Here is an 11,378-nt window from a genome sequence, read left to right on the forward strand (position 1 = left end):
CAGTGGCTAACTTTGGCTATAATGACAACTTTGTATGAGTAATAATATGGTTGTGGCTTCTCTCCAAATAATAATAAAGAAGTTATGACAGCAGAAAATATTGCGCATTTTCTTGTGGCCATGACGTGTCGAGTGGAAGCACCACACACACACACACACACACACTCTCTCTCTCTCTCTACTTGCTCCTCTCTCCTCTGTCAATGTCACTACCTTAGCAGTCATCAGAGTCACTGTCACTTTGATTCTCCCGCGCTCTACTTCCGCCCGGGGCAGAGGAACTGCTTGACGCGTCACGAGACATGACAGATGTATTCCGAACAAAAGTGGAAAATGATCTGTGGTCTTCGGTAGGGCGAGCGCCGAGACGAATGAGAGTGTGTACGGATGCCAGATGCCTCCACCATTCTTCTGAGTCAAGAACTGGCGGTATATTTGAAACGTAGGGAACGTAGAGTGTGATGATTATATATATGATCCCGATACGGGTGGGGCGTGTGGTAGCGCACTTATACATACGATTGCTGCAATCTAAGGGTTAACGGCAGACCAAGGATGTTTGTTATAGAGGAGGGGGACAGCTGCATGTTACCAAAGAATAAGCTTTATAAGGGAGTGCTTTGCCCCTTCAATTCTGGCACCACTGACCTGCAACGGATTGCCACATGTTGAACCAGTCGGACCACACGTCCCCTGTCCAGTGGCCCCCATAGTGGCCCTGGCCGGGGAAGGACGAGCGGGAAATGATGAATGGCCGCTTGCCCCTCACAACCTGCAGGGCTCTGTCAACAAATGATGGGGAGATGGAGTAATAATTAATAAGTCTAGATGTCTTATAAGTAAGAGGAATGGCTCTTATGAACCTGCTAACTGCAAGTCTCCACCTCCCCCATAACTTTCTACTCTGGCTCATCCTTGTGCTATCCTAATCCCTTACGCAAGAGTCAACCAGCATCTTCATTCTTTCATCCCTTAAGCTGGTAAACTCTGAAAAAAAAAACCTTCCTTCATCTGTATTTTCCCCTGCCTATGACTTGAGTAGTATATCATTAATACACTGTAACTAAGATATATGCACACAATACACTTACTGCAAGCATGTCAAGCATATCATGTATACCGTAAATTTACTTTGCTTATGCTGTATGGACATAACAAACTCACTGCAAGCATATCATTAATCTACTGCGGCCATGCTGAATGCTTACCACAAACTTACTGCAAGCATATCCCTCACTGCAATTAAACTGTATACACATCACAACCTTACTGTAAGCATAACATCAACGTACTGTGCCCTGAGACTTACGCATTAGTGGCAATCGTCTCTGATAGTCCGTACAGGTTGTGGAGGTTGTAGTGGAGCCCAATGTACTGCCTGGCTGACATGCAGACTGTGTGGTAGAAGAGAGAGCCGCCAACCACTGCCGGGAGGAAGGGCGGATGCTCCAAGTTGTTCTGCTGACATCCATTGTGACTCCCAGACCAGAAGTTTGAGGGCTCGTTCATGTCCTGCGAGAGAGAGAGAGAAAGAGAAGAGAGAATTATCCCATCAGTCCCAGCCCTTACCCATCAGTCCCAGCCCTTACCCATCAGTCCCAGCCCTTACCCATCAGTCCCAGCCCTTATCCATCAGTCCCAGCCCTTACCCATCAGTCCCAGCCCTTACCCATCAGTCCAAGCCCTTACCCATCAGTCCAAGCCCTTACCCATCAGTCCCAGCCCTTACCCATCAGTCCAAGCCCTTACCCATCAGTCCCAGCCCTTACCCATCAGTCCCAGCCCTTATCCATCAGTCCAAGCCCTTATCCATCAGTCCAAGCCCTTACCCATCAGACCAAGCCCTTACCCATCAGTCCAAGCCCTTACCCATCAGTCCAAGCCCTTACCCATCAGTCCCAGCCCTTATCCATCAGTCCAAGCCCTTATCCATCAGTCCCAGCCCTTACCCATCAGTCCCAGCCCTTACCCATCAGTCCAAGCCCTTACCCATCAGTCCCAGCCCTTATCCATCAGTCCAAGCCCTTACCCATCAGTCCAAGCCCTTACCCATCAGACCAAGCCCTTAAAAGTACAAAAAAAGTTGTCATTCTTTAAATAAGGACTCAGCATGGTAGAAGTTGCTGTATAGTAAAGTTAACCTCTCTCTCTCTCTCTCTCTCTCTCTCTGTTTACTCTTTCTTTCCTTCTCTCTTTTATTTTCTTCTGTCTCTCCAAGCCCTTACAAGTACCCAACACAACACAAGGCTGGCAGGCAGGTACTCACGATCCAGGCTCCGTCAAAGGGCAGTGTGTTGTGGAAGCGCAGCATCTGTCGGCCCCAGTAGTAGGTGGCGAGGGGGTGCATGAAGTCTGGCCAGGCTGTCGACACTGGATTCCACACCTATAGGGAAGGATGTAGGATGTGTTTTTCTTGTTTTTTCTCCTTTTTTAGAGTAAGTTAGGCAGTTCAAGGGCATAAAAACAGAGGGAATGTAAAGGAATGCTATAGTAAAGTCTCTCTCTCTCTCTCTCTCTCTCTCTCTCTCTCTCTCTCTCACCATTACGTATTAGAACTTCAACTACATAAGAACATAAGGAGTCTGCCAAAGGGTGTGATTACCAGCTACCTCCATACCTTGCCGATGAATGGCAGATTGGTGTGGTTCTGTATGAAGACCTCCAGGTGTAGGCCTTCGTCCCAGGGGATGTAGGTGCCTGGAGGCTCTGAGGCACTGATGCCGGGGTCGATGATTGGGACATAATGCATGCCGGCCTGTTTGGGGAGGCAGGGACTCAGTCATTAGGTGCGGTAAGGCCACTATAGTCCAACCAAATTGTTGAGTCTGTTTTGGTGGAGGCTCCTGCGGGTCCATTTCTCCGCTCTGCTCTGCCACACAGTCCCAATACCTACTTTTCCTATCATACGTAACCTTTACCTTACATAAGAGAGGAAGAGATAGGTGTTGGGACTGTATGGCAGAGCAGAGGGGAGATATGGACCAGCAGGAGCCTCCACCCAAACGGACTCGACAGTTTGCTTTCACTGTAGTCACGGAACAAGCTAGGAAGGCACAGTTACTAAATATCGTCACCGTCGTAAAATAATTGCCTAAGTCATTTTTCAGCGATTTCCAGGTTTTTGTTTACGTCAATTTTTCAACATGTGATGCCCATTTCTGTATAGTTGCCACCTTCATTACTCAGGGTTTGTGTGTTCTGGAATTGGCCTTTTCATTTCTGCCTAAATCTTAAGGCAAATGAGATAATGACAGTTCTTTTCTGATTTCCTGAAAAGTAAAAAATAATGACATAGGCGGTTTCTTTACGAAGGCGATGATACATGACTTTCCTAACTTTTTTACTCCACTATTACATATTAGAACTTCAACTACATAAGAACATAAGGAGTCTGCCAGAGGGTGTCACTACCAGCTACCTCCATACATGACTTTCCTAACTTTTTTACTCTATCATAAGGTATTAGAACTTAACTACATAAGAACATAAGGAGTCTGCAAGAGGGTGTGACTACCAGCTACCTCCATACATGACTTTCCTAACTTTTTTACTCTATCATAAGGTATTAGAACTTAACTACATAAGAACATAAGGAGTCTGCATATGCCCATATTTTTAAGCATATTGGTGCTTCAGTTTGCCTCTCGTTCAAGTTGCTGGATTTTCATGAGCAGTTTTGTGATGCTGTTGATAGCTTTACACAGCCTCTACACCTTGAACGGAAAAATCACCACCCATGAAAACCTGGTTAATCTTTGCTGTGGCCTTGGGAAATCCTGTTTGAAAAGCCTCCCATATAAGTTGCTGGGCTTTACATGGACTGTTTTGTGATCCCAGAGATAGTTTTACACAGCTTATGCATACTGAACATAAAAAACACCCATGAAAACCTAGTTAACCCGGTAGCAGCAACGGGCCAAATTTGTGGTTGCTACACGGTAAAGCCACAAATTTGGCCCGTCGCTGCTACCGGGTTAAGAAACATGATCCCCACAGCTACCGGGTTAATCTTCTCTGTGGCCTTAGGAAATAGTTATACTGGGAGACTGATACATTTAAGAATATGGACCTCTATCCTAAAGGAGTCATAAGAAGTCAAATACAGTATATAATTACAGATTTAATGACTTTTACTGTATCATGATTGTACTGGACATTAATTTATTCTCTCTCTCTCTCTCTCACCTGGTGTATCTCCTTGACAAAGCCTGGCAGGTCCTTGAAGTTCTTTGGGTCAATGGTGAAGTCATTGTGGTCCTTCATGTAATCAATATCGTTCCACTGAGTGTCCTGAAATCATAGAGAATTATTATTATTATTATCATTATTATTATTATTATTATTATTATTATTATTATTACAGTAAGATGCCTGCCTAAGACTCGACCTCTTTCAAAAGGGGCGTCAAAACCTGTACTATTTTTAAGCGTCTCAGCCTCAGTTCACCTGTTCGAAAAGCCCCTCGCAGAAGTTGCTGGGATATTCATGGAATGTTTTGTGATCCTGGTGACAGTTTTACAAGACTTCTGAACCTTGAATGAGGAAACACTACCCATGAAAACCTGGCTAATCTTATCTGTGGCCTTGGGAAATGGTCATACTGGGAACACCTTACGTTTAAGAGTATGAACCTAAGCCCTTACAGGTACAAAAAAGTCATTCTTCACATCAGGATAGTGGTGGTAGTTGCTGTACAGTAGAAATAGCTTATCAATCCAAGCCCTTACTAATTAGTCCCAGCCCTTATAAGTTAAAAGTCGCCATTCTATATATCAGATCTCCGGATAAAGGACCTAAGGAGTGAGAGACAGCTGAAAACTTGCCCCATACTACACCTACACGAGCATGGTCATAATATTCAAAGCATGTATTGAAATGTGTGGAATTGGGGATGAGGGAAGGAGTTCTGAGCCAAATGCAACTCTGAATTAGACCAGGAGGAGGAGGAGGAGGAGAACAAGATGGCAAAGAACAAGGAGAAAAAAGAGGAGGAGGAGGAAGAGGAGGAGGAGGAGATGAAGAAGAGAAGGAGGAGAAAGAAGAAGAAGAAGAAGAAAAAGAAGAAGAGGAAGAAGAACAAGAACAAGAAGAAGAAGACAAATAAAAAGAAGAATAAAGAGGAGGAGAAGGAGAAGTAGGAGGAGATGAAGAAGAAGAGGAGAAGAGAAGGAGAAAGAAGAAGAAGAAAAGAAGAAGAGGAAGAAGAAGAAGAAGACAAATAACAAGAAGAATAAAGAGGAGGAGGAGGAGGAGGAGAAGGAAGAAGCAGATAATAATAATAATGATAAAAAGGAGAAGTAGAAATATAATACGTAATCCTCTCTCTTTCTCTCTCCCACACTTACAAAGGGTATCCCGGCCTCCCGTGTCCGCTGCCAGACCTCCCGTGTTTTCTCGGTGGACCCGTAGCCAAACCTGCACTGATGGTAGCCCAGGGACCAGTAGGGTGGCAGGAAGGGCTTGCCAACCACCTCTGTGTACTGCCGCACCACATCATTGGGAGTGGGCCCCAGGAACACATACAGGTCCAGCACCCCTCCTATGACCCTGTAGGTAAGGGCCGGCAGGGGCTGGAGCACTATGTCTGTAAAGAGGGAGGTACTGTTTTGTTAGAAGTCATCACCATCATCATCTCATCAATGCCTGCTCCAAGGAACTCCCACCAGGGGATGACCATGGCAGAAGAGTTTCCATCTCTCTATTCATACACTCCCTCCTTGCCTGCTCAAAGTTCCTCACTGATCTTTCCCCCTCTCCCCAATGTACTCCTGTACCCTATCTCTCCTTTTCACTGGAGGTCATCCTCTAACATTCCCTCCCTCAATCTCACTCACATACACCCTCCTGGTCATCCTACTCTCCTCCATTCGCTCCTTGTGACCAAACCACTTTAAAGTCTGTCGCTTCATTCCTTTAGAAGTTACTATGGCTATTTTTTCCGACCTTCCTTCTCTTCCTCCTCCTCCTCTTACCCATGGCATTTGAGTTGAGAAGGAAGACGCCGTGAGCCTCCCCCGATGGCTCCATGCTGAGGTAGAAGGGGTGGCTGCCGTACAGGTTATGCTGCAGAGAGGTTGGAAGCATTTTTCAGCATTACTGGTGACTGATTTTTGTGGATTTCTGTATTTTGCCGATTCTGATAGAAGGCTTTTTTTTTTTGCGTTCATTCTTTGGGAGTATAATTTCTGTGTGTGTGTGTGTGTGTGTGTGTGTGTGTGTGTGTGTGAATATAAAAGTAGAGGACTGGGTGGAGTAATTTGAACTGAATCTTGACAGGAGGAGGAGGAGGAGGAGGAGTAAAAGAAGAAAAAGAAGAAGAAAAATAAGGAAAGGTGCACACCCTAGGACACAAACATTTCCCGTCATCTTACAGGTGTTGGGGGGAGGCTGCCTTGAGAACGGAGGAGGGAGGGGGAGGAAGGGAAGGAGAGGAGGAGGGGAAGGAGAAGTGGATAGAAGGGAAGGCGAGGAAAAGGGTTGTCATGTGTAATGCATAAACAAACAGCTGTAGGCACCCACCCCTGACTCTGGCACCTGGTCGGCATTCCAGAGCACTCGACGCTTCCAGAATGTGTCCAGCAGCAGGCCGTCCAGGTGCTCTCCCAGGCCGTAGATGAAGTGTGAGGGGAGGACCGTGGAGAGCTGTAGAAACTGGTCGGCAAAGGTGAGGGGAGCTGCGCCCTCTGTCGAGAACCTGTGGAAGGAATGACATAAGAACGGCTGCATTAGGACTGAGGAGGTGCAGGGTTCCATATGCTAAAGAGTGGCTGACTTCTGATATTTTTCTGTACTATATCAAACCGTCTATTTATGTATCTGTGAATCTCTTCCTTGATGAAACTTACAGTGTTAGGGCAGTTGTTTTGCTTGACACAGTAAAGGTTCCCTCATTGTAGAGGTTAAAGAGTGACTGACTTCTGATCTTTTTCTGTACTATATCAAACTGTGTGTCTATGTATCTGTGAATCTCTTGCTTGACAAAACTTACAGTGGCAGGGCGGTTGACTTCCTCGCCACAGTAAATGTTCCGTCACTTAGATGGGCTTTGAAAGTATACAGAGGATGGCCAGCTGAGCTCTTGTTGACAACCGGCACGATTGGCAGAGGCGTCTCCCAGCGTGGCCGACTTGGGTCAGTGATCTGGGGAGGAAAAAGCATTAATATTTCACTCATTCTGCCTGTCTGCAAATGCCTCAATCCTTCTTGCTCATACACCAACACCCATACATACTGAAAAATAAACCATCTGCTGTGATTGGCATGGATTTGGCTTTCACTGGTAGCCTGGTAACATATAGTCCCAGGTCTTTCTCTGCCACTGTGGTGGATAGTGGAGTGTTTCCCATGTGTGGATATGGTATGTAGGGCCCGAGAGAGAGGGGGGGGAGCTGGTATCTCAGCACCAGGGCCCGGCCTCATAGGGGGTCCAGCCAACTGGCTCTGGGCTCGCTTGTTGATACTTAGGGGTCCGGAATTACTTGCAGCACCAGGGCCCAATGGTAGCTCTATCTGGCACTGATGGTATGGTGCATAACTACATTTTTCTTGATTGAATTGAAGCAGCCACTTTTTGCTCCATTCCTGTAGCTTGGTGAGGTCTTCTTGTAGGAAATCCACAGCCAAGGGGTTAATGAGACCAGATTTATGTCACTAGTTGCATCCCTCTCCACAGCCACAGGTCACACAGTATAAACTACAACTTAACGCATTCCTACAAACCTTAATTCTAATCCGTGTGTTTGTCTCCATCTTCACTTCAAAATGCAGCAAGTTCACTTCACCCGGATAGCCGCTCGGCGTCCTCTGGGACATGTATCCATCGTAGCCTGTGTCCGAAGGGGTCAGGTTGGAGAAGTGGTAGCTCCTGTAGTCCCTGGGGTAGTAGCAGAAGGGAACATTGAGGGGCAGGTCTCCTTGAGGGTCTCCATGGCTGGGTTTGTGAAGTCTTGGCGCTGGGAAAGGTCTATCACGCTTGGGTGTCTGTTAAGAAGGTTGGATTAAGGTATAGTTTATTATTTATTTAGGGGTATTTATTTATTTTTTACAGTAAAGAAAACGGTAAAAAAAAAAAAAAAGCCCACAAGTCACTGCTTCCATAAAAAAGTTGCGAAAAGTGGCTAAACGAGAGGTCAATTTACTGGTTATTATTGATTACAGTAACCTGCATGAGGAGTTTGATGCAACAAAGTAAAACCAATAATTCTGTGAGAGCAATCAAGTAAGAGGACACACATACCTCCAGGACTTCCTTCCAGCAGCAGCCTTTTGCCACACATTTCTCCTGCGTCGGCACTGCGCTGGGAAGGCAGTCGAAGCGTTCACTCAGTGGTGTGTCGGTGCACAGGGCCGAGGCTGGCTTGGGGGCATCATGGAGGGGCTGGGCCGACACCTGGATCATGCTGTTGTCCCCAGACTCTTTACCTAACAGAGTCGGGTTCTTGGAATCAAGCGCATAGAAGGCACAGTCAAGTCCACACTTAATCCCCTTTTCCAGATACCTGACCCACTCTGAGTAGGCACTGGCCCTCTGAAGATCTGTTTCAGAGGAGGTGTACAGACTATGGCCCTTGCTGGGAGGTGGAAGGGTGCCACGCCTAAAGAGGTTCTGGCCGTGGCAGTACGGGGCCACGATGAAGATGATGACCACAGTTGTTGTCAGCCAGAGCCCAAGGAGGAGAGCAAGGCCCGTCATTACACACTGGAGGTGCCGCTGTGCAGGGGGGAAAACAACAGTGTGACACTCATAACTTATCATTCTACTGCATCATGTAATGATGACAACAATGATGATAAAAATAAAATAAAGATAATTATTATAAAAATTCTGTGCAAATCCCTTATGAAAGAGTTAACCAGCATAAGAACATAAGAACATAGGGGGACACCAGGAGGCCGAGTGGCCTACATAGGGCAGCTCCAGAATCCCCCCCCACTTCTCACGATGGGTGAGATGTACGTAGTTTCGGGCTTGACTGCTTCCTCTAGTGCAAATAAAAAAGGTGACAGAGGTACAGATTATAATACATACAGTGGAACAAGTCCTCACCTTCTTGTCCAAGTTAGTGTCAAGCTTCTCCCCCAACAAGATGGCTGTTGCTGGAGGCAGCGATGCTGCTGCTGCCTCCTCCCCGCCATCCTTGGGGGCCGGTAACAGCTGGATCTGAACCATGGCGGAGCTTATTCACTGCATCACTCTGTTAATAATGATGACGAAAACAATAATTATAATTGGGGGAGGAGGCACAGAGAACACTGACCTCTAAATACAGGTGTTTAGAGGCCAGTGTCCAGGTTTTGCTCAAGGTTTGTTTAGGGGAAAATGTCGTGACATAATAATAATAATAATAATAATAATAATAATAATAATAATAATAGTAACAATGATAACCCCATGGTGTGCCACTGAAGAGCCTGCAATGCCTCTGTCTATCTGTCTCTGCCAGTCTTCAGTTATATCAGGATTACAGTTCACCTTCCAGTCACCACAGCAGACCCACCCCTGCCACTTCCCTATCCCATCCTGAGCTGTGCATTTCCACCGGCTAACACCAAGTGTCAAATAAAATTAAACTAACCTAACCAAACTTAACCTACCTACCGGTGGACTTCGAAACCCCCTCACCCTCCATTCTATTCTCTGAGAGTCATTGGTCACTGCACTGCATTCTGGGACCAAAAAAGAATCCACATTGTAAGTATTAACTCTGCAAGAGGTGGCTACCCTCTCTTCAGTATTACCCCCACCCCCACTCCTGTACCCCAAGGTAAACTGATATCCTGATGACCCATGTACCAAAATTTTGACGCTTTTTCACCCCAGGACACCAGAACCCTTCATGGCACCTGCACATACTGACCATGGCCCAGGCCCCACACACCAGAACCCTTCATGACACCTGCACATACTGACCATGGCCCAGGCCCCACACACCAGAACCCTTCCTGACACCTGCACATACTGACCATGGTCCAGGCCCCACACACCAGAACCCTTCATGGCACCTGCACATACTGACCATGGCCCAGGCCCCACACACCAGAACCCTTCATGACACCTGCACATACTGACCATGGCCCAGGCCCCACACACCAGAACCCTTCATGGCACCTGCACATACTGACCATGGCCCAGGCCCCACACACCAGAACCCTTCATGACACCTGCACATACTGACCATGGCCCAGGCCCCACACACCAGAACCCTTCATGACACCTGCACATACTGACCATGGCCCAGGCCCCACACACCAGAACCCTTCCTGACACCTGCACATACTGACCATGGCCCAGGCCCCACACACCAGAACCCTTCATGACACCTGCACATACTGACCATGGCCCAGGCCCCACACACCAGAACCCTTCATGACACCTGCACATACTGACCATGGCCCAGGCCCCACACACCAGAACCCCTCATGGCACCTGCACACACTGACCATGGCCCAGGCCCCACACTGGCCATGGTGACCCACACATGGCCCAGGCCCCACATTGGCCATGGATAAGTTTACCTATTTCAAGATTATCTATTTCAGACCAACACTGCCTTTCACGCCCTCGAGTGTACACAGCAGCCCCCTAAAAACACTCCAGAAGAGAGAGAGAGAGAGAGAGAGAGAGAGAGAGAGAGAGAGATTAGGGCTTACCACACAACACCGCACCAAACCAAAGATAATTAAACCTTAAGCCATGCAGATAGTAGAGCAATACTGTCACTAAAACCTTCAATATTAGTCATTATTTAAGGCAAACACTTGATCCTACCCTGACAGACGCAGGATGACAGGAACAACACGATCAGCTGACTGCCTGCTGGGGACAATCAGCTGTAACGTTGCCGCGTCGTCGTTCATGAAGTCTCGTATTTATCGTTTATTTGACATTTAACGATGGTCTGAATACATCGGGAAGTAATGATTTGAACTATAATGATAAATGAGTGATATTGTATGTGTCCAGGATATCAGAAAATGGTAAACATGGGAGGGTAAATATGGCGACATGGCACCTTTGCACATGGCCAGTGGTGATCAAGGTATCGTACTCGACGCCTTGAAATGTGTCACCATTGCTCTAAATATCGATTCCGGCCCCTTCAAGGACGGGATTTATCTTTTTATTACCCTTACGATCCTAAAACATAATTACTCATAGCTTCGTGGCGCCTGGGAAGCATCAATAATTTTTTGTTACAGAAAGTGTCGTACGCTGGACATGGCTACGAGTTTGGGAATTGGAACTTTACGTTTTTATGCCATTTTAAACCATTTTATCACGTTTTGGTGTATCAGGTATTTATTTGTTCATATATACAAGAGATTATTATTATTATTATTATTATTATTATTATTTTTTTTTTACGTTGATTGCCTAT

The 11,378-nt window shown here is 46.5% G+C and overlaps 1 protein-coding gene across 1 annotated transcript in view; it reads right to left on the reverse strand.

Annotated features, from left to right (window-relative positions):
• The window catches only part of LOC126987889 (lysosomal alpha-glucosidase-like), a 19,185-nt gene extending 8,294 nt beyond the window's left edge, over positions 1–10,891 (reverse strand). Inside the window, exons 1-13 of the mRNA XM_050845370.1 lie at positions 10,769–10,891; positions 9,047–9,194; positions 8,237–8,710; positions 7,720–7,980; positions 6,989–7,140; positions 6,520–6,694; positions 5,973–6,063; positions 5,346–5,584; positions 4,186–4,290; positions 2,618–2,755; positions 2,267–2,383; positions 1,310–1,512; positions 649–782 (exon numbers count right to left, since the gene is read on the reverse strand). Of these exons, the coding sequence (XP_050701327.1) occupies positions 649–782; positions 1,310–1,512; positions 2,267–2,383; positions 2,618–2,755; positions 4,186–4,290; positions 5,346–5,584; positions 5,973–6,063; positions 6,520–6,694; positions 6,989–7,140; positions 7,720–7,980; positions 8,237–8,710; positions 9,047–9,169 (2,212 nt within the window). The 5' untranslated portion in view covers positions 9,170–9,194; positions 10,769–10,891. The remainder of the gene's footprint in view (positions 1–648; positions 783–1,309; positions 1,513–2,266; positions 2,384–2,617; positions 2,756–4,185; positions 4,291–5,345; positions 5,585–5,972; positions 6,064–6,519; positions 6,695–6,988; positions 7,141–7,719; positions 7,981–8,236; positions 8,711–9,046; positions 9,195–10,768) is intronic.
• Between the last annotated feature and the right edge of the window lie 487 nt (positions 10,892–11,378).

The sequence above is a fragment of the Eriocheir sinensis genome, chromosome 67 (assembly GCF_024679095.1).
Source record: "Eriocheir sinensis breed Jianghai 21 chromosome 67, ASM2467909v1, whole genome shotgun sequence".
NCBI lineage: Eukaryota > Metazoa > Arthropoda > Malacostraca > Decapoda > Varunidae > Eriocheir > Eriocheir sinensis.